At 35.1% G+C, this 24,338-nt stretch overlaps 1 protein-coding gene across 14 annotated transcripts in view; it reads left to right on the top strand.

Moving 5' to 3' along the window:
- Positions 1-24,338, top strand: part of PPHLN1 (periphilin 1) — a 140,149-nt gene that overhangs the window by 8,480 nt on the left and 107,331 nt on the right. For 5 of the 14 annotated variants that reach the window (XM_041735745.1, XM_041735744.1, XM_041735752.1 and 2 more), the window contains 4 exons: positions 4,839-4,881; positions 8,568-8,659; positions 19,383-19,547; positions 21,828-21,889. In XM_041735745.1, coding sequence (XP_041591679.1) covers position 4,881; positions 8,568-8,659; positions 19,383-19,547; positions 21,828-21,889 — 320 coding nt within the window. In that variant the 5' untranslated portion in view covers positions 4,839-4,880. Of the gene's footprint in view, positions 1-3,424; positions 3,498-4,838; positions 4,882-8,567; positions 8,660-19,382; positions 19,548-21,827; positions 21,890-24,338 lie in introns of those variants that run through there. The other 9 variants (XM_041735758.1, XM_041735746.1, XM_041735750.1 and 6 more) reach the window with 4 other exon arrangements.

The raw sequence follows: 24,338 nt of genomic DNA on the forward strand, positions 1-24,338 counted from the left end.
GTACATTAAAAACTAGATACCTGTAGATTGTGTAAAGGTATTGATGGCCATAATGCCAGGATTGTAATTCCATCAGAGAAGAGAGAAAATAAGAGCAATCATAACTTTTTTTTTAAGATTTTATTTATTTATTCATTAGAGAGAGAGAAGAGAGGTGTAGAGACACAGGCAGAGGGAGAAGCAGGCTCCACGTAGGGAGCCTGATGTGGGACTCGATCCAGGGACTCCAGGATCAAGCCCTGGGCTGAAGGCAGGCACTAAACCACTGAGCCACTCAGAGATCGCCAAATAAGAGCAATCATAAAATGTACCAGTCATGTGTAAAGTTTAAAACAAAATCTGTATTTTGTGTTTTCATGCCCCAGAGTTAACCACACATAGATGAGGGACAAAAGTCTGTATTTTAATTAAAATGTTCTGATAAATTATACTTTTAAGTGCTGTACATGTATTTTAGTAGCTAGATATTTCATTTTAAATGTGTACACATTTTCTAGAAATGTAAAGTTTTGCAGTGATCAACCTTATCAGACTCTGGTACACAGATCCTGTAACAATATATACTCAGTGGTGGTATTTCTTAGTCATAGGGCACTCATTTTTTTTTCTTGATTCTTTTTTAAAAATTATTGTTATTATTTTTTTAGAGCAGGAGAGGGGGTGATGGCCAGAGGGGGAGAGAGACTGACTCTTAAGTAGGCTCCTTGCCCAGTGGGGAACCTGATGTGTTGCTTATGACCTGAGCTGAAATCAAGAGTCAGATATTTAACGAACTGAGCTCCCCAGGCACCCCTTGATGATGATTCTTTTTTTTAAGATTTTATCCAAGTTTTAACTAAAACTTCAGGTTAGTTAACATACAGTATAAAGTTGGTTTCACATGTGGGATTTTGTGATGCATCACTTAGATACAGCACTTGGGGGTCATCACAGCAAGTGCCCTCCTCAGTACCCATTACCCATTTAGCTCATCCCCCTGCCCACAAAAAACCCCCAAGCCCCAGTAAGATACTGATACTTTAGTTGACTCACCAGGAAGAGGTAACTTTAAAAAATGAATTTCTTTTTACAGGAGATTATAGTCTAATGTGTATACTTAATCATTGTATTACAGACACTTAAGCAATTAAACTATTGTCTTTTGTAAAGGAAACTAATTTTCTTTTCTTTCTTTTTTTTTTTTTAAAGATTTTATTTATTTACTTGACACAGAGAAAGAGCACAGGTAGGGGGAGTGGCAGGCAGAGGGAGAGAGAGAGAGAACCAGGCTCCTTACTGCGCAAGGAGCCTGATGTGGGGCTCCATTCCAGGACCTTGGGATCATGGTGTAAGCTGAAGGCAGCCGCTTAATTAAGTGAGCCACCCAGGAGCCCTGCAAACTAATTTTCTTTTATAAAATTATTCACCAGGTGTACAGGAATTGAAATTTTATTATTTATTTATATATGAATGAGAGTGCACTCAGGAGCATGTGCACATGCACATGTGTGTGAGCCGTGTGAGGTGCAAAGGAGGAGAGAGAATACCAACTGGGTTCCATGCCCAGTATGGAGCCCAATGCAGGGCACGGTCTCACGACCCCAGAATCAAGAGTCAGATGCTTAAACCAACTGAGTCACCCAGGTGCCCCTGTTTCACATTTTTATTTAAATTTCAGTTTCACATTTTTATTTAAATTTCAGTTCATTTTTATTTAAATTTCAGTCACCCAGGTGCCCCTGTTTCACATTTTTATTTAAATTTTATTTAAATTTCAGTTAAATTTTATTTAAAATTCAGTTAATACTGTAATACTGATTTCAGGAATAGAATTTAGTAATTCATCACTTACATAAAACACCAGTAATTTAAATTAGGATCTTTAAAATTTATCAACTTTTTAAGGTAAAGAGAAGTTATTTATTTACTAAACATTTTTACATTTAACTGATTTCTGTAGCTCCTACTAAGGTGAATACTCCACTGGGGCATCATCAAATATGGAGTTAAACATGCAAAACTGTTATAGGACTAACTGTAGGAATTAAAATTGTGGTAACAGTAATGCAGTGTGTAGCTATTTCATGGATGCTGTTTGTTTTTAGTAGAAATTAAGTTCAATATACAGATTGATACACTACAGAAGTGATAGTTACATTCAGCAAAATCAGTTGGCAGTTTGCCAGATAAATTCATGCTTTTTTTATTTTTAGTGTGTTAAAATATACATAAAATTTACCATTTTAACCATTAAGTATACAATTCAAGGTACCTTCACATTTATAGTACAACCGTCACTACCATCCAACACTTTTCATCTTCCCGAACTGACCAATACACCCACTAAATAACTTTCCATCAGATAAATGTACATTTCTTTAGGTGTTTTGCTGTTTCCATTTGTTGAGGTATCTCCAGATTTTAGCCCTTTGATTCATTTGTTCATATTTAGCTCTTTCACAATTGATCTCTTGTTTCTTGATAATGTGTATTTTAGATGTCCTATTGAATTTTTATTTTTTTTACTTTTTGCCTTGTTCTAGCAACTTTGTTTCCAATTGCTAGGTTTTCATCAAAGTTATATACTTCGACTTTCTTTGCGACTTTTTTTAAGCTTCTGTAAATCATAGGTTGATTAAAGTAGATCTATTTTCAGGTAATAACAGTAATATTCTGTTAGTTGTCTTGCACACTACCAGGCAGAAAAAGACAACTAGATCAGGAGCTTTATTTTCGCACTTGGCTAGTAAGCACAAAATCTCTGTGTAGCCATTAGGTGAGCTTAATCTTTCTAGGAGAGCCGCTTCTATCCTTTGAATTTCATATAAAATGGCAGACAGAGAATCAATCTACTCAAGCCTATAGCTCTTTTTTTTTTTTTTTTTAAAGATTTTACTTACTTATTCATGAGAGACACAGAGAGAGGCAGAAACATAGGCAGAGGGAGAAGCAGGCACCCCTGAGGGGAGCCTGATGCAGGATTCCATCCCAGGATGCCAGGATGATGACCTGTCCCAAAGGCAGATATTCAACCACTGAGCCACCCAGGTGCTCTCTCTCTCTCTCTCTTTTTTTAAAGATAATTTTCAGAGTACAGATTCTTTACCTCTTTGATTAGGTCTGTTCCTAAGTATCTTAAGGTTTTTGTTGCAGTTGTAAGTGGGATCGATTTCTTAATTTCTTTCTTCTGCCTCATTGTTAGCGTGTAGAAATGCAACTGATTTCTGTGCATTGATTTTATACCCTTTGACTTTGCTGAATTCTATATCAGGTCTAGTAATTTTGGGGGGGGGGAGTGTTTTGGGTTTTCTACATAGAGTATCATGTCATCTGTGAAGAGTGAAAGTTTGACTACTTGCCAATTTGGATGCCTTTTATTTCTTTTTGTTGTCCGATTGCTGGGGCTAGGACTTCCAGTACTGTGTTGAACAGCAGTGGTGAGAGTGGACATCCCTGTTGTGTTCTTGACCTTACGGAAAAAGGTGGTCAGTTTTTCCCCATTGAGGAGGATATTCGCTGTGAGTTTTTTGTATATGGCTTTTATGATATTGAGATATGTTTCTTCTATCGCTGCAGACTAATTCATAGATTTGCAGTGTTCGTCATGCTTTGCACATTGCTTATTTTGTTATTGTCTTCATTTTACCTAAGCTTGCTCAGTGTACTTTCATTCTTTTGGGGAAAAGTTTTAGTACGTTTTTTCCCTTAAGTTTGTTTGTTTGTTTGTTTGTTTATTTGAGAGAGCACGAGAGAATGAGCAAGACATCACAAGTGGTAGGAGGAGCAGCAGAGGGAGAGGGGGAAGCAGGCTTCCTGCTGAGCAGGGAGCCTGACGCAGGGCTCAGTCCCAGGACTGCAGGATCGCCTACCTGAGCTGAGGGCAGACCCTTAACTGAGCTACTCAGGTGTCCCTTGAGGGAAAGTTTTTAAAAGTTCTCTGTTGTGGGAGATACAAGCTTTGAGTTCCAGAATGTAGTCACAGGAGGAAAAAGCATAGAGAATATAGTCAATGGTATTTTTGTAATAGTGATACAATGGTGACAGATGGTAGCTACGCTTGTGAGCATAGCATAATGTATAATTGTTGTACAGTGAAACTACTGTAATGTTGGGTATCAGTGATATTCAAAAAAATCGGAAAAAAATTCTCCATCAAATTTTTACCTAGTGAGTTTAGTATTCTTTGATGAGTTTATGATTCTCTCTTTGATTTTGGGATGACTTGAACATGGGACTGTTTATTGCCAATATAAAACTGTAGGGATTTCCAGACTAAGGATGCTAGAATTTTTTTTAACATATGAGATATTTTAAAGCCAGTGTTCTTAATATTCTAGATAAAAATTACCTTACACATTAAATGTAATTCTTTTAGAGATAAGGTTAAGAAGAGACATGCCCTGCCCAGCTCTCAACTTTTGGGCAAAGTTAGGATTAGAATTCTTTTTTTTTTCCTTTTTAAAGATTTTATTTATTTATTCATGAGAGACAGAGAGAGAGGCAGAGACACAGAGGGAGAAGCAGGCTCCATGCAGGGAGCCCAACGCAGGAATTGATCCCGGGACCCCAGTATCACGCCCCAGGCCAAAGGCAGCTGCTCAACCACTGAGCCACCCAAGGATCCCTAGAATTCTTTTAATATAACTCAGTTGTTATGAAACTTGGGTGGCCTCTGGTGGTCAAAATAATATCTCCTGTTTTTAAAGATGTATTTGAAGGGAGTTTGGCTTATTAATGGTGATTATTTTTTATTTTGAGAGTTTTATTTATGCAAATAATGAAGAGTTAATTATTTTTCTCCATTGATTGGTTTATACAGACAGAAATCCTTATGTCTGTACTTTTCCCCCCTCCTACAGGAGATTGTTGAAAACTTTAAATTTGATTCCTGAAAGGACTCAAGTAAGTAGTATAGTAGTTATTCTTACCTTTTTTTTTTTTTTGTGGGAAACCAGTAACTTTAATATTGTAGTATTATATCTAGTTAAACTATATATTATTTCCTTAGAACTCTTGTAGTTTTTTAAATTAATTCCGTCTTATTTTTACTTGTTTTCCTTTAGTTCATTAATTTATATTCATAACTATTGCTATCACTTGAGATGTTATTTTTCTTTTAATTAAAAAATTTTTTAAAGTATCACTTATTTAAGTAATCTCTACACCCCACGTGGGACTTGAAATAGAAATCTTGAGATCAGGAGTCACATGTTCCTCCGACTGAGCCTGCCAGGTGCTCTGATACATTATACTTCGTGAATGATTTCCAGGATCTTTAAAAATAGTAACTTATTTTTATTATAGATGATAGAAAGTATAAAACATAACACAGTATAAATATTCACCTTCCTATACCCAGCCACCCGTTTCTTCCCAGTGTCAGGCACTGTTACATTCTCTTGCTTATACTCCCAGAAATAATCTGTACATATGGATATGTATTCATACCCTATTTTTTTTATTTTCCCTAAGTGGCAGTGTATTCAACATATTAACCTTTTTTAAAAAAAATATTTTATTTATTTATTTATTCATGAGAGATAGAGGCAGAGACACAGGCAGAGGGAGAAGCAGCTCCATGTAGGGAGCCCGATGTGAGACTCAATCCCGGGACCCCAGGATCACACCCTGGGCTGAAGGTAGGCATTAAACTGCTGAGCCACCCAGGGATCTCCCACCCCCCTTTTTTTTTAACCTAGCAGTGTATCTTGGCATTCCTTCTATATTATATATGGGTTACTTTTCTCTGAAATGGCTTGCATAATATTCCTTTATATATGAACATACAGCATTTTATTTAATCTCTACCCTCCTGACCAACATTCTAGGTTGCTTTCAATCTTTGCTGTGTACCTGTGCAAAGTATACATAGAAATAGAATTTCCAGATCAAAGCATATGTTCATTTAACATTTAATAGATTTTGCTCATTTTTTCCCAATCTGCTGCACCAAATTAAAATTATACTCATTTCATTAATATATGAGAGTGTTGGCTTTTCTTACTCTAGTCGAAGCAGTTTGATTTTTTTTGCAGAGCTTTGGGTGCAAATTGGTATAACTCCATTATAGTTTTAGTTTTCATCTTCTTTATTTTGAAGAAAGTTGAGCATCTTTTCAAAAGTTGAGCATCTTTATTTTTTTGTGTGTGTGTGAACTCTCTTCATATCATTTGTACACTTTTCTTTTGGGTTCATTTTTTCCCCTGTGATTTGATTTCAGTTGGTTGCTATTATTTCTCTATTGTTTCTCAAGTAGGATAAAATCTGACTTGTTTTTTAGACTGAAACCTTTGGTGGGTTCAGTAAAGGAGAAATTTTGGTAATTTTTTTTTTCAAGTTTCCATCAATTCTTATACTTAAAAGACTGATTACTTTGAAATAACATTCTCCCTCTTTTTAAAGATTTTATTATTTCTTTATCTGAGAGAGAGCATGCAGGGCAGGGGGTGGGAGCAGAGGAAGAGGGAATCCTGAGTTCATGGCCGAAGTTGAAGGCAGATGCTTAACTGACTGAGCCATTCAGGTGCTCCTGAAATAACATTCATGATGATGTGTGATTATGGACATGGAATTCAGGTTGATTTATGTATAATGTTAAAAGCTAATTTGTAACTTAAATTAAGATTTTTCTAGGCATCTTTGAGTTCATTTATTGGGTCTATTTGTATCAGAAAATATTGTAGATTTGTTTTTATAGAGAAAATTAAGATTGTTTATTTTTATTTATTTATTTTTAAAGATTTTATTTATTTATTAATGAGAGAGAGAGAGAGAGAGAGAGAGAGAGAGAGGGGCAGAGACACAGGCAGAGGGAGAAGCAGGCTCCATGCAGGGAGCCCGAGCGGGACTCGATCCCGGTTCTCCAGGATCACGCCCTGGGCGGAAGGCAGGTGCCAAACCGCTGAGCCACCCAGGGATCCCTTAAGATTGTTTATACTGTGGATAGTATCAAAAAATATTACCCTTATTTTTCAGCCTTTTTTTCTTAGCCTGAACCGTTAGAATTTTATGCTGCCAAAATAGGATGTCATTTCTTTTTTCCCCCTCTTAGTGTTATTACCTCATAAAGGGCCACCAAAAATCTTTTGACATGTATTTTTCTGAAATATTTTCCTACTCCACAAATCTACAGATTATGTGTCTGGACTTTTTGCCCAATTTTTTTGTATTACAAAGATCCTGACTTAGTACTTGTCCCATTTTTCACTTTTCGCTCATGATTATCCTTCTACATATCAGGATAGTTCATAGTTCTTGGGTTAGAACCTGCATCGTGTTCTCTGGGTTCTGCTTTGTTAACCATTTCTCATCTACTCTGGTGGTTAATGAGCTGCTGCCTATGAACTGCCTTCCTGTTTTTGTAAATAAAAAGTTTTTGGAATATGACCACACTCCTACGTTTATTATGTATTGCTTATGGCTGCTTTCATTTTATAACAGTAGAATTGAGTGGTTGTGACAGAGACCTGTGACGTACATGCAAGGCTGAAAATAAAAGTCTGGTCCTTTATAAAGTTTTCCAACCCCATATAAGTGACCTTTAGGGTATTTTCTGCACCCTGTGCTCATCATCTCTCTTATTTGTCTTGCTTACCTTCTTCTCCTTGTTCACACTTGTTTTCTTTCTTTTTTTTTTTTTAAGATTTTATTTATTCATGAGACACACACACACACACACACACACACACACACACACACACGCAGAGAGGCAGAGACAGGCAGAGGGAGAAGCAGGCTCCACACAGGGAGCGAGCCTGATGTGGGACTCGATCCCGGGTCTCCAGGATCACGCCCTGGGCTGAAGCCAGGTGCTAAACCGCAGAGCCACCCGGGCTGTCCTCACACTTGTTTTCATCTGGACTCCGTAATGCACTGCATTATTGCTTTACCCAGAACATGGCAGCTCTCAAAGTAGGAAGCCTCTCTCTGCATCCCAAATATGAAAAATGCTGACAGAACTTTTAATTTTGAATTTTATGAAAGTGCCTTTGCATTAAAATAAACTTATAGCATTAAAAGCAAAATTGAGAGTGATTTATTTCAGTTTGTTGAGTGTGTTTTTATAGGATTGTTTATTTAAACTTTTAAGTTAAAACCATTTCATTGAACATATATAAGAGATAAGCTCTAGGAATGTAGCAAATCTAAAAATGTTATAAAAATGTTATAGAAACCATCCACCAGGAAATAGGAATAGCATTGCTGATCAGCGTTGCAAATTATTCATGAAAATGAATCTTTCTAATTTTTACTATGAGAAAAAAAATTTTTACTATGAGAATGAAGAAATATTTGTGGTCTTCTGGATCTTTTTACCGCGATGGGAACAAACTCTTTGAAGCTTTAAATAGTCTTTGAAACGGAATGTGGGGCTTTCTATTACATTTTTTAAAAAAAAGAACATTTCAGAATTGTTTGGAAGAAGAATTGCCTTAATCATTCTTTTTTCCTTTTGGTCAGTTAAATTTTTCTTAAGTATCTCTGGAAAATATTTGTGTTGAAATGTAACTATTTACTCTTGTAAAAATCTTCTCTATTGCTTCCTAATTACATAAAAAGCCATAACTTTTTGGTTCCTTTTTGTTTAGTGGCTTACAGAAGAGATGAAATGTGGTCTGAGGGACGATATGACTATGAAAGACTTCCAAGAGAACGAATACCTCCTCGAAGTCACCCCAGTGTAAGTTGCTACTGCTGTAGAATAATTGAAAATCTAGAATCTAAGTGAATTTGGTACACCAAAGCTAAGCCTCCTAATAAAATCTTTAAGTGCCAAAAACTTAACAGTCTGGGTTGACATATAGGCAGATTAAGCTTATCTTTTAAAAGTTAAAAGTTTGAAAATAAAGGGCAACATTTTATTTATGTAGATAATCTATATTTCACATTGTTTATTTAAATTTCTAAAATGGAGGATTTTTATAATGAATTGAATTTGTGAAGAAAATTTGAGTTTTTATAAAGATAGACTGTTAATTAATGGAATATTTGAGCACCTGCTCCTACTATTGGATGTCCCCTATTTTCTCTATTCCTAAAAATGTTTGCAAATTGGATATGTGAAATTATGAAGTAGGGGCAGGTCAGGGGCAGGCAGGCAGCTTTTAGTATATTGCCTTACTGCTTGTCTCTGTTGCTTTGAGAATTAGGAATTTTAATTAGGCCTTTTCTCAGGGAGCTTGCTATTTTTCTTAATGTATTCTCAGCACCATTTAGTGTGTGGCACATAGTAGGAGTTCAGTGTTTATTGGGTGACTATATGCACTCTCTCCCCAAAATACTCTGCAGTGACCTAAGGAAGAGTTTGGGGAGGGTTAAGAATCTTAAACTTTTGCACAGGCCCTTTCTAAATACCAGGGGATTTGGGTTGTGGTGATACTATGTGGATATATTATGGATTCATTATACACCATCAAAGGCACAAATATTGGTTTATACGTTTTTACTTCTAAGTAAGTCCCACAACACACTTAGATGGGTGATACTACTTTCAGCATTATCATTTGGCCTGGGTTACAGCTTCGGCTGCAATTGATCTAAAATGATAAAAGATGAGCTTCTTGGTTTTGGTTTGAAGGAGACAAAGGTACAACTGTTTTTGGTAGTCCTAACTTTGGGTTCATCCTGACACTAGCTGCCTCTACCATGCCACCTAAGTTGAGATCCCAACCCCAATAAGATCAAAGTTGTGTACCTGAGATGCACTCATGGGGAAGTGAGTGCTTTGTCTGCCCTGGTCCCCAAGATTGGCCTTCTGAGTCCATCTCCGATAGAGGTTGCTGATGACCTTGCCAAGGCCACTGATGATTGTAAGTGTCTAAGGATGACAGTGTAACTGACCATTCAGAACAGACAAGCCTAGATGAAGTGGTATTTTCTGCCTCTTCCCTGATTGTCAGAGTGCTCAAGGAACCCCCACGAGACTGGAAGAAGCAGAAAAACATTAAGCACAGTGGGAATATCAGTTTTGATGAGATTGTCAACATTGCCCAACAAATGCGTTACTGGGCTTTAGCTAAGGCAACTAATGATTGGAAGGGTCTGATCTTTAGCCAGAGAATTCTGGTAATCTAGAATTACCAATGTTTAGCTAGAGATTCTCTGGAACCATTAAAGAGATCCTGGGGACTCTTAAATAATCTGTGGGCTGCAGTGTTGATGACCACCATCCTCATGACATTAATAGTGGTGCAGTGGAATGTCCAGCTAGTTAAGAACTGCTACAAAGGAAAATATTTCCATAAAGAATCGTTTGACGACAACAACAATAAAAACAGAATTAAAGCTGGAACAAAGAGGCCTACCATATTTCAGAATGGGTAAACTTAATTATTACTATATGTCATTTCATTCCAGATTTTATAGACTGTTTCTAATTAAATTTTCAATTAAATTCTTTTAATTTGATAAAATATAGTTTACTTAGGAAAACAAAGTGACATAGATGATGTGGGAGTAATGCAAAGATGGGAAAGGGATCACTTTAGGAAAAAAATTTTTAGAACCCCTACCTTTCCAAGGATATATCCCATTAGGAATTTGTATTTCAAGGATACTTAAGAGAATTTTCTGTGTGGTTATGCCACCAACTGGGTATATAGTTGGATTTGTTTTAGTTTGTTTTCAATTTCCGGGAATTTCCTTTTTTTTTTTTTTAGATTTTATTTATTCACGAGAGACACAGAGAGAAAGAGGAAGAGACACAGGCAGAGGGAGAAGCAGGCTCCATGCAGGGAGCCCGATGTGGGACTCGATCCTGGGTCTCCAGGATCACACCCTGAGCCTAAGGCAGACGCTCAACTGCTGAGCCACTCAGGCGTACCACCCTTTTTTTTTTTTTTTTCTTTTCTAATTTTTGTTTTTAATGTAACACATGACTCCAAATTATAAAATAAGATACATTTAGGGACTCCTGGGTGGCTTAGCAGCTCAGTGGTTGAGCTCTAGAGTGTCATCCTGGAGTCCCAGGATTGAGTCCCACACCAGGCTCCCTATGGGGAGCCTGCTTCTCCCTCTACCTATGTCTCTGCCTCTCTTTGTTTCATGTATAAACAAATAAAATCTTTTATTCTTTAATAAAAAGGTATATTTAGGGAAGGGAAGACTTTTAAATGGTCACTTACTATAATTACATATTTAACTATTTTCTGCTTACTGTGAGGGGTTTTATATTATAACCTTCTTAATCTTCAAAACAATTCTGAGTGTTGAATGGTTTATTTATAGAACTCTGTAGAATGTTGTAGAAGCCATAAAATGTAGACAGGAATTTATTTATTTAAAAGATTTTTAAAAATTTATTCATGTGAGGCAGAGATGTATGTAGGCAGAGGGAGAATCAGGCTCCCTTCGGGGAGCCTGATGCAGGTTTCAGACCCAGGACCCCAGGATCATGCCCTGAGCCGAAGGTAGATGCTCAACCACTAAGGCACCCAGGTGTCCCTGTAGACAGGGATTTATATACAGAAACATAATTTCAGACAACAGTGGGAAGTGTTCACAATCAAATCATGGAAAAAGTTAGATGTTATATCATATATTACACCATTCTGATTATGCATGCATGCTCTGTTGTATCATAGAAAACACTACAGTCAAGTTGGCTTCCAGAGATAAAACTGGAGGTCAAGGGATCTTCCAGGAGGCTGTCAGCTATTGCTAGGGAGGGATTCTAGTTAAGAAAGCTGGGAGGGGTCAGTTTTAAGGTGGGAGTAATCAGTTTATCAGTGTCCTAAAGACAGAAGGGCCCTTCAGATCTCTAAGTTACCGTGTGAGAATGGGTTAGAGAAAGTTCCTCCTAATAAATAGCCTTTGTTTTTTCTGAAGGGATAGCAAGATCATCCCCTGAAAGGCAGGAGGTAGAGGGCAACTTGAGGCCAGTGTGTTGAATTTGGAGTAACCATTGTTGGTATCTCCTCACCAGAAATGTTTAAAAAGACTATTGCTAAGGGGCAGTGAGCTTGTGCACTGTAAAGATAGGGGCACCAGTCTACAGGAATGTGTGTTTTATTACCTAAGTAGCCCGGTTTAGGAGTGGAGAAGGCAAGGTGTTATGAGTGGTGGACTCAGGAAGATAGGATATTGAAAGTTCTGACTCAGAGAATGACTGAGGTAATATATTATGTGTTATGGGCTAATTCAGAAAGGAAGTAAGGCTGTGAGAGGGACAGTGGATTGAAAGAAATGAGGGGTTGAGGGACAGGAAAGGCTCGGTGAGCCTGAAGACCAGAGTATGGCAGAAAGACAGGTATTTTGATTTGTAGTTTCCAAGAGAAGGACAGTCCTGGGTGATTAAAGTTCAGTGGATAATGGTAGGGATAGAGAGTGGGCGAAGGTTATTGGACTTGAGGAAGGGAAAACTTGGAGGCTAGATTTTGGATCAGTGATTTAGATTAGAGGCTCTCATTCCTTGCTGTATATTAAAAAGACATCCAGAGAGCTCTTAAATACCAAAATCTGGGCCCCATCCAGGTAATTAAGTCATAATAATTGCAGCTAGGATCTCAACATCAGTGTTGTAAAAGTTTGTCAGGTTAAAAAAAAAAAAGTTTGTCAGGTGACTCTTATGCAGATTTAAGAAATAGAGATCATAGATGAACAATGAACTTGCTGATGATAACAGTTAAGGTAAAATGACAGGTGATGTAAGTTCTCAGTGGGTGATGATATTGTAATAAAATATAAACAAACCCAATCATTTTCATTTTTATATCATTTCTGTGTTTGTAAATGTGAAACATGCTTCTTTATAAAATAATTTCATCATCAGGAAGCATATAGATACGTTTTATACCACAAGTGCATTTAAAATCAGACTAGAAGTACTTAACTGTCTCTAAGTTCCCAAAGGTAAATCTGACTCTCCTAAATTCTCTGGCTACTTGGTTTCTCCGAGATGGGAAGGAGCCTAGATTGCGTTTCTCCTTCTAAGAGCACAGAACCTGCCCAGACCTTATACAGCTTCATTCTTCTCCTTTTAAAAAATTTTTTTTTTTTTTAAATTGATCCCTTCATCCCCCTAGTCAGCCTCTCCTAGTTGATAAATCCTTCTGTATTCCCATATCCCCTTCCTCAAGACTCACTTTTATTGGTGAACATGGCCTTATTTTGATTGGAAATTTAAAGCCCTCCCCTCCCTTCCCATAGATTGGTCCCTTCATCCCCCTAGTCAGCCTCTCCTAGTTGATAAATCCTTCTGTATTCCCATATCCCCTTCCTCAAGACTCACTTTTATTGGTGAACGTGGCCTTATTTTGATTGGAAATTTAAAGCCTTCCCCTCCTCTCAATTATGCACCTTTGATGGCTCTTGGAAATTATTCCTTTGCCTTCTATGTTACACCTGCATTTTAGTTAAATAAAGCAAAGTATCTTAAACTTTTTGTTGCCATGGATCCCTTTTCAGAGTAGGGTTTTTTTTTTCTTTTCTTTTTTTTTTTTTTTAATTTTTTAAATTTATTTATGATAGTCAGAGAGAGAGAGAGGCAGAGACACAGACAGAGGGAGAAGCAGGCTCCATGCACCGGGAGCCCGACATGGGATTCGATCCTGGGTCTCCAGGATCACGCCCTGGGCCAAAGGCAGGCACCAAACCACTGCGCCACCCAGGGATCCCAGAGTAGGGTTTTTTTAAACTATAAAATACACAGAATTAAAGGAGACTACTTATATTTGAGTATAGTTATCAATATTAAAAACAAATTTGTGGGGATCCCTGGGTGGCTCAGTGGTTCAGCGCCTGCCTTTGGCCCAGGGCGTAATCCTGGAGTCCCCGGTTCGAGTCCCGCATCGGGCTCCCTGCATGGAGCCTGCTTCTCCCTCTGCCTATGTCTCTGCCTCTCTCTCTCTCTCTTTCTCTCTCTCTGTCTATCATGAATAAATAATCTTTAAAAAAAATAAGAAAATAAAAACAAATTTATGATGTAATATGTACTTCTTGAGTAGGTCATTAAATATTATGAACTAATGGTGGGATTTTCATTACTATATTTTCAGAGTAATGAGAATAAATCATGTTTCTACATACTGCATGGCTATAACATGATATGAAAATATCTGTGATTTCTGTTAGTGATGAAGCCACAGATACTGCTGCTGTTATTGTGTTGTTTGTTGCTGCATTTGGGTGAAAAAAGTAACTTTTATTCACATCTGATTTTAAGGACCTACTGAATCCTTAAGCTAGAAAACTGATAAATGACACTAGAACTAGAAATATAAATCAATAAAGTTATAATTCTTGACTTTGGAGCCAATAAAAATATAATTTCTTTAAAGTTTAAAGAACTTACAAATCATCTAATGTTATTTTAAAAAACATATTTGTATATCATATTGACTTATATAGGATGCTCACAAGCAGCATTATTCATCACAGCTCCAAACTGGCAACAATCCAAATGTGTAACAGTAGAGTAAATTAATTATACAATTTACAAGCAATTAGAATGAATGGACCTGAATAGGCTATTGAACCTCATACTGAAAGAAGCCAAATACAAGATTATATCCTGTATTTCCTGTGTATTATGTAAAGCTTCAGGATAGGCAAAACTCACCAGGAAAGTGGTTACTTTTAGAAGAGAGGAGTAGTGACTAGGAGAGAGCATAGGAAGGCTTTTGCTGAACTAGGGATATTCAGTTTTTTGATCTGGGTGGTAGTTATACAGTGTAATTACCTTGTGAAAAGTAATTTAGGAGTACATTTGTGATTTTTACATTTTTTTGTAAGTATGTCATACTTCAATAAAAACTTAAAAGGTTTTAAAAAGCAAATTATTTTTTCTAAATATGAAAGCAGTTAATCCTTAAAAACTGGGCACTTACTATCATCAGTGCTTGGGATAGAGGAAGGTACTACTCTATTTTATTTTGTATATTTGGATTCTGTTCTCTAACAGAAGAGCAGTTTTACTGCATTTTTTTTTCTTATTATTCCCATTTACTCACTACTTATAATAACATTTTATGAAAACTTTATCATGTATTTATCCATCTATCTGCCCTTAATCCATCCACTTTAATCCATCTAATTTTTTGCTGTATTTCAGAGTAAACCGGACAACAGTATGCTTTTCATTAACAATATGCTTTTCATAGGTATACATATCATAAAAGTGCATTGTTTTTTACAGCTTTTTTTCTAAATGTAAAAATTACATACATTATATGCAAATCTTAAGTGTTCATCTGCTGAGTTTTGATTTAGTAATGTTCCTTTGTGTAGAGCTGCCCTGGGAGGTGTTTTACCTTCTTGGCTGACAGAATTACAAAAACTTAACTTTTTTTTTGTTGTCATTATTTCCAGAGAGGAGTGATCAGTTCTTGGCTACATTTGTAACAGTATGTCCTGATTTTCTGGGGCAGTTCCAGTTTTAGATATTTGACCCATTATTCTCCAAAGCCATTGAAATGCAAAACACTAGTATTTGAAAATTCAGCGAGTGAATTAAATGAATAAATGCTGTTACATAGAAATGCATGTCACAAACTGAGGAATCAGAGTAAGGGAACCTCAAGCTTCCGAAAGCAAAAGTCCACCAGCCTGTGTAGTAGAATTTTTTAGTTATGTGTAGTTTGGTACTTTTCTAATAAAAAGCATGTGATGCCAAAAGTAACATAATACTGATACAGCAAAGCAGAATGTGTGTTATGTATGTAGTGCTTACTGTGTGCCAAGTGCTGTCCCAGGTGCTGGGAATAGAGCAGTGAATTAAGACCAAGGTTTCTGTGCCCATGAAGCTTGCATTCATACTAAGATGATTGTTTTAGGGAGTAATGGCATTAACTACCGACATGTACTATCATACTTAGTTAATTTGCTGGTAGATTAGTGTGCTTTAGTTGTTTTTGACTTTATATAAGGACAAAAAAAAAAAAAAAAGATGTAAGAGACAAAATAGCAAAATGAACTCATGGACAAATCATCCAAATGGCAATTATTAACTCATGGTCCATCTTGTTTTGTCTATGCCTCCACTAGTTTCTTGTCTCCCAGGTTATTTTGAAGTAAATTCAAGATGCACTATTTCAAATGCAAATAAATATTTCAGAATATGTCTCTAAATGATAAAGATGCTTAGGAGGAGGCACTTATGTTAAAATTTTTCCTTTAAAATGCTTTTGCATTAGAGTTTGTGCCAAGTATATCTTAATGACATTGATTGAATAAGTGTATGGGTTAGTTATGTTAGTAATGAGACTAAACATTAGTGTGGAAAATTTGACATTTATATATCGAATGGAACAAAACTTGGTCCTTTTACTTAATGAAATGAAAGTATTTTCTCATAAGAGGTAGTAGTTCTACTAAATTGGAATTTATATCAAATTAAGAAATAATTGCTTATTTTGTGACAAAACGTGAACACCATTTCAGATTTAAAAATTGCAAAACTAATTTGATACGTATCTTAACCTGATCAGATTTCCATTAGCACAAGTGAACTGTGAACAGTCTTTATTTCAGAAACGCAGAGAGCCTAATAGTAGGAATTGTTTAACCCCTGAGATAGTGACCTATATGTGAAAGTGTAAATTTCATTGACTATAATTCTCAACAAAAGTATTTAAATTTACATGCAACTTCTTGCTTTCTATGTTCTGCCAGGATAGAGCAATGATTAACTAAAATAGGCCTAAATATATTTTTTAATGAGTTCTATATACTTTTTTACTTTGGTCTGACTGTTCATAACATTAATACTAATTTTAATTTTGCTAATCTAATAGATTTTATGCATTTTTTAAAGAAATTCTAGTAACAGCCATGGAAAATTGATACGTAGTATAAATATGAAACAGTTGTATTAAGTTGATATAGTCTGATCATAATGAGATACTGTATATATTTTTTTCATAAGGAACAGAAGCAATGAAAATTTATTTCATTGAGGGAATTCAGATTTTATGTCCAAATTCAAGATTTGATATATCTGCATTTTAAATAATAGAAAAGTTTTGATTCCGTTGAGTTTATTTTTAAATTAATTGCAAATGATCTTGTTACCTTTACAATCTTTTAAGATATTCTTTAGAAGTCTTAGTTTTTATTTCTGATTTGTACATAATGGTGCCATTGTTTTCCAAGATATTTCTAAAATGATGACTCCAACCATATCTGTACCTGAAGCCTTGTATACTTCTGTTAGCTTATACAAAGAAAAATTACATGTTTATAGCTCAATGTATATTTGTACAAGAATTTCAAACACTGATGGTGTTTCTAATCAGGTCTGGCATTGCTGGTAATATAAAACACTGTTTGAACTTTCTTTGTAAAAAATTTTTTTTTTGAAAAAAATTGAAATCTTTGCCTCCCATCATGGATTTTATTGGAAATAAAATCCTTGAGTGGTATACTTGGATCAGATAGGAACTTTCTGATAATATAGTCTTGCTTTGTCATAAACTCCTATTGTTCTCTTCATTTCCTTAAATCTTTTCATATAACTAGGGAGTTTTCTTTAAGAATAGACACCTATAGAGGTGAGATAGTATAATATATTTAAACACTCTAAAAACATGTCAGCTTGATCTTCATTGCTGGATACAGAGTTGCCATTAGGAGTTTTTTCTGTTGCTGATTAACAACTTTGGAATGTTTTCATGTATTATTATTTGGAAAAAACACTTGAATCTGTGACTAAATGTGATTTGGGTATTTGAAAGTTTTACCATACGCGTTTTATAATCCTCAAATTTTTAACAAAGGCAAAAGTTGTTTTGTAAAGTAATAAGCTCTCTATTCATAAAAATGTTTAGACATGCATACTTACCCCACTATCCCTCCAAATAAATATATACAAACAAACAAGGATATTATAGAATGGAATTTTATGGCTTCTTGGAATTGGAGAAATCAGTGATCTAATTTTATGAATAACGAATTTTGATTTAGAAAATAATTATAAGGTCGCTTAATTTTGGCTTAATGTTGAAAATTTTTAGAAGCTCAATGTTTGCTTAGATTTAATTGAAATCTCTATTGAAGGACAGTTTTTACAAGACACAGCCAGTGGGTTCATTTATATTTTATGTAAACATATAAAATATGTGTACAATTTAATGTCTCACATACTAAAGAAGGAAACCACCTTGTATCTCCAGCTGAATAAATTAGGTAGATCCTTTTAGCTCTCAGATATAGCTATTGGTTTTATTTTTTCTCGACACATTAACAAATTTCCTATCCATTGGGAAATTTGAATAGGACACAGTAACTTAATAATTGGATAGTTTTAGTTATTAATGCTAAGAAGTAATTTAAGGAAATAGACGCTTGGTGGAATTGTGTTGTACCTAGATATGAAAAAGGTAATCAAAACCGCGAACATTTTTGAGCACTTAGTGTGCCCTATACATTGTACTAAATGCTTTACAGTGTGTTTTTCATTTAGTCTTCACAACAACTCCTGAGGTAGGTATTAGTATTAATCTATTGGACAGATAATAAAACTGAGACCTAAAGATGGTGTAATAATGCCCTGAATGTTGGGCTTTATTTTTTTAATTTGTCAAATCAGTTAACTTAAATTGATTATGTCTTATACTTTGATAGCTTTCTAATTTTATTCACATATACTTTATCTGATGTTGGTAGAAAGACATACCATTAATGCTCAAGCCCAGATTATTTACAAATAATGTATTCTGTAGCTCTTTAGTTCTTACTGTTTATAACCGTCTTTTCAGTTATTTCACAGAAGCTACTAACCTAAAAGTTGTTCTTCTCCATCCATCTCCCTCCATCCAATTTCTCAACCCCTGCAAAAAACCATTTAATTTCTAAAACTTTAAAACATTAACAACATACTACTTTGAAAATTAGTTCAAATTTTATATCAGGTTTTATTTTGCTTCTAGATCTGTGAAGTCAAAGGCTTTCTTCTCTCCAGTGCTTCTGGAGAAATAGCAGAATGTTTCCTCTTGATGATTCTAGCTCAGTATTACCTCTCTGTTTGCTGCTGTTTGTGTGTGAAGATTTTGTATTTCTTCTAAACAGTATTCTTCGAACACAGTAGACTAAAGATGGGTGCTATCTTAAATGGTTTTGTTTCTAAACTCCTTAGGCAATTAGGATTAGAGCTACTGTAACATTCTTTCCATAGTTTACTTTTTATTAAAACAGTAACATTGTATTTTTTCTTTTATTTATGATTCCTTTTTAGCATTGCTGCTTGTTTTAAAACACCTGGCTTTCTTCATTGAACAATTTTGTTTCCTTTAATCCATGTGAAAACCTTACTATTAGTTATATTCATGTTATTTCATTAATGCATTTTTGTTTGTTTATACATTTACTCTATTTGATTAAGGATAAGAACTCCTGTACTTTTTAAAAACCTTTCCAAAACCAAATAGAGAAATTAGTGATTTTTATATATTTCTTTTTGTCTGTTTTAGGATGGCTACCATAGAGTAGTTAATATTGTGCCAAAGAAACCACCACTGCTAGACAGACCTGGTGAAGGAAACTACAATAGATATTACAGTCATGTTGATTACCGAGAATATGACGAGGGCCGCAGTTTTTCTCATGATCGAAGAAGTGGTCCACCTCACAGAGGAGTATGTAAATTTCCCCCGTGTACTAATTGTTATTTATTATAAGTTAAAAATCATGTAATTTTTGAAATTTATGTGACTGGCCATGAAGGTAGTTGAATAAACACTTCCTGCTTGATGCTCTGTTGAATTGCCTGCTAGAGCTGTCAAATGGGAACTGGTAGTGGAAAATCTTGGGACAAAGTGGGTAAGCCACTCTGGATAGCTCTATCTAAATGACACTAATTCCAACTAGCCTGTGTTTTTAACCCCTATATTGGCAAGGATTTGCAGAAGCAGATAAAGGTAATCTTTATTGCTTTGGTTCTTAGTAAGTGATGACCAGGCAGTTACCATCTCTTATTGGATGTACCCACTTATAATTACTTTGATTATTTTCGTCATGATGAAATGCTGTGGGTGAGGTCGGGTTACAGTTGTTGAACCTCAGTCTCATTTTTGTTATACTTATGAAAGTCTACTTAGTAACTCAAATTAGCTCTCAAAATACTGTCCTATATAAAATAAGCACATTTTAAATGTTAGCTTCTATTATTACCATTATTGTTGCTATTGTATTTTGTTTCTCTTAATCATTTTTAATAATCTAGAAGTATGTATTTAATGTTGCAATAATCTATCACTGAACTTGATTGCAACTATTCCTTGATGCCATTCCTTGGACTTAGCTTGTGTGTTTACATCACTCCTCTGCTAGACTGTTTTCCTATATTTTCTCTTTTCTCCCTCCCCTACTATATAATATTATAATTAACAGTACATATTCAAACATTGTTTATATTAAAATTTGACCTCCATTGGCTGTTGGAATTACCTTCCATACTTTACCCTCAAAGAAACAGAGGTAAGGTGATTTACCCAAAGTTGGGTATGTATGGAAGTCCAGTTCTCTTACTACTGCATCATGGTGACCTTTGACAATTCTAAAGTAGTAATGAGACTATTCAGGATTTTCTTGTCATTTTGAAGTGTGGGATGCATAGCTTCCTTCTTCTAGAAATGATTTTTGTTTTGTTAAATTTTTAAATGTCATGCTGTTCCTTTAAGGAAGAGGGATTTAGTGTTGAAAAGTTAACATTAAATATTATCTCTAACCTAGAAATACTAGATTTTGCCTTTGGAGCCATTATTCCAGGTAGTCTGATGAAGAAAAAATTTGGCCTTTGCATAAAGTTGTTTTCCCTCTTAGAAAAATCAGATATGGCCTTTTAAAATAGGGGATTTTGGATTCATTAGACCAATTTGTATTTGAATCCCTATGAATATGATTTCTTTCCCTAAAACCTTGTAGCATAACAGTGCCTCAGCAATAGTTTTTTGTTACAAATTGTGTTTATTCATACTTTATACAACGTTTTCTCTTTATATGCTCCTCAAACAAAAATAAGTCCATTTGAGATCCTTAGGACTCTTGTGACGTGAATTTATCTTGAGTTCAGTTATATAAAATAAACTACTTATTTGATCTCATATCTTATAGCTGTTGAGTTTTTTCTTTTGTTTATATTTACTGTTGAGAAGGAAAATGATGAATGCATTACTCTTAGGATATGCTAAAGAGGAAGATGAAGGTAGCATTTATTTTAGCTGAATTAGTATTTCTGATTGTAAATAATTCACATTATATTGTTATATATGTAATTTTCAAGTAATTGGGCATGAGTTACTATGTTTTTTTGAATGTAGCTTTTCAAATATATCTGTTTTAGGGGACAAAATATACTTTTTTGATTAATTTTAAACTTAGCACCACATCTTGCTCTAACGTAGCTTATCAGTAGGTGATAGCTTATTGTATTATTTTTAATTATAGATTTTAATGAAAATCAAGATGAGAAAAGGAAACTTGAACAAGAAAAATGGGAAAGTAAATTCTTCATTGGGCTTGAATTTGAAAATTGGTGAGGGAACTTAACAGAAGGAAAAGAAAATGAAAGGTCAAGAAATGTGTGCTTGATTAAATTGAACCTTTGTTCTAGTAATGGTCCTTAGCTGTTGTGATGTTAGCATATGTTTTTGGCTATAAGACTGTTAAGGGCCTACCAAAGAAATACTTTAAGCATTTCATAAAGCTCCATCTACTAAATTACTTGTTGAAATGGATGACTTACTCTATCTTTTTTTCCTTTTTTATGCTTATGAAGCTCAGAGTAATTCAGAAAGGTGTTTAGGTCCTCATATTATTTTGATCTTAGAGACTAGTTTTCAGTAGTATTGTTAGATATATCCTACTTGGCCAAAATAATGTAAGCAAATATCTAAATAGCTTTTTTTATTTTGCAGGATGAATCTGGCTATAGGTGGACAAGAGATGATCATTCTGCAAGCCGACAGCCTGAGTACAGGTAAAAAGATGAACTTAGTATCATAACTACTTTGATACTTGATTCACTAAGATGTCTGGTATTGAAATCTAATCTCCAGGCTCATAGATGAAATATTTTTTATTAGGATTTATAATTTTGAGAGCAACAGTTTTGTGACTGTAATATAATAGTACTAATAGAATTCTGTATCTATGGGTGTTTTGAAAACTGATAATGAAAAATAATGTTTGAATTATTGATATATTCTCATCAAATTAATTATTAAGTTATTCCTAATGTGTAATATGGATTATAAGGGTTCTGTTTAATTAGAAGATTAAGGCTTTTTTTGTCCCTCCAGAAGATTTGAGTCATTACAGAGTGTCTTTTATTAACACATTTTAGAATAACTTCAGTCATTGTTAGCCTTAGTTACTTACAGAGGCATCTGATAGAATAGTCAGAAAAAAAAGAGACGGATAGATATAATCAAGTTGTATTTTTACTCTTTTTTTTAGATTATTTGAGAGAAATGAGCAGAGGGGAGAGGCAGAGGGAGGAGGAGAAGCAGACTTCATGTTGAGCAGGGAGCTCAACGTGGGGCTTGATCCCATCATGACCTGAGCTACTCAGACACCTCTAAAGTTTGTATGATTTGTTTGTTTGTTTGTTTTAAATGACTTCACTACAAAGGAAGTAGTAGAAGTTATAAAAGGAGCTTTTTAAAGATGAGGACACCTGGGTGGCTCGGGCTTTATTTTGGCTCAGGTCATGATCTCAATATCAATCTCAGGGTCATGAGATTGAGCCCTGTGGAGATCAGGCTCCATGCTCAGCAGGGAGTCTGCTTGGGATTCGTTTTCTCTCGTCCTCCCTCTTCTCTGGCCCTTCTCACCTCAAAAAAATAAATCTTAAAAAAAAATTTATCTCTTACGAACTGTTAGAGAATAACCTATAGACAAGGGAAAGTAGTCAAATGTTACAACTCTCTAGGTGCCAGAAGTAGACAACAGGATTCAGTGGATCAGAGCAAGGCAGTTTGTTACTCATAGCACCTCAGTCATCAGGGGCATCGATGTCCCTTATGTGATGGGCAGAGATGGTGGCTCTGCATACAGTGACATGCACTGCAGCTGAGGAACACAGGGTCAAGAGCTTACTACTTTTTTGTAGGAAGCAGGAAGCAAGCAAGCCAGTATTTCACTCACTCAGAGTGAGCAGTCACATGTTATGCTGTGGTCACCTTGACCTATTTAATTGTCTGTATGACCAGCTACAGAAACTGTTCAGTGTCAGTGGATGGTAAGGTCTTGCAATTTAGAGTACACAGCAGGGATGTGCAGGGATGGACTCATGGTGGACTGCCTTTCCCAATAGAAGTAATAGAGAAAATAGATTCTGAAAAATACTTTAATTAAATTTAATTACTGTTAAACATAACACAGTAAGTTTTAGCCAGCTAGGAATGGAAGAGAATTTCCTTTATCTTATAAATGTGATTTGCTATACTGAATGGTAGAGTTAGAAGCGTTAGCTTTAAAACCAGGATGAAGCAAAGATGCCTGTTGTTATTGCTTCTATTCATCATGGTAAGGTCTCAGCCTCCACAGTAAGACAAGAAACATACAGTTGTAAGGGTTAGAGTGAAGGAAAACTATTTACAGATGTTAAATTATCTATGTAGAAGATCCAAGAGAGTCTATAGACTATTAGAACTGTTAGGAAATTAGCAAAGTTCAGTATAATGAAATCAACTGATAGCGTAAGTTAGAAAATGTAATTTAAAAATATTTTCTATAAAATAAAAACTATAAGGAGTAATGAGAATATAACAAAACTGTGTGAAATCTATGTAGATGAAATTGCAAGTCATTTCTAAGGGACATTTAAAAAGACCTGAGTAAAAGGATATATGTGACATCCTTGACTGAGAAGAGACAGAATCATGAAGATATCAGTTCTCAAATTCAGGTTTTCATTCAGTTTGGTTCCGGTATAAATTTTGGATTTTACCCCATGGAAGTTGGTAAGCTGTTTCTAAAGTTACTATGAAGGAATAAAGGGCCAAATGGCAAAAATAGCCTTGAAAAAGATGTGAAGACTCAATATACTATCAAAATTTATCAAGCTCTAGTAATGTAAACAGTCAAACAAGACAGGGAGTTTAGAAGGAAACCTAGATATATCCAGGAGTTGGGGATATAGCAACAGCGGCACTACAAATCAAATGGGGAAAAGAATGAACTTTTCAGTAACTAGTGTTGGGACAAATGGCCATCCATTAGGGGGAAAAAAAAATGAAATCGGAAGCCTAGCATATCAAAATGTCTGGTATAACAAAGACTAAATGTGTAAAGCAGAAGTGTAAGAAAAACTGTTGATTAGATTAGCTAATGGTTTGTATTTATTCCAAAGAAACAGTTCTCAAGTTGATTTAGTTGATTTTAGTTTTTAAAATAATAGTTTGTTTCTATCTTTATTCTCTCTT

This window comes from Vulpes lagopus, chromosome 21 (genome assembly GCF_018345385.1).
Source record: "Vulpes lagopus strain Blue_001 chromosome 21, ASM1834538v1, whole genome shotgun sequence".
NCBI lineage: Eukaryota > Metazoa > Chordata > Mammalia > Carnivora > Canidae > Vulpes > Vulpes lagopus.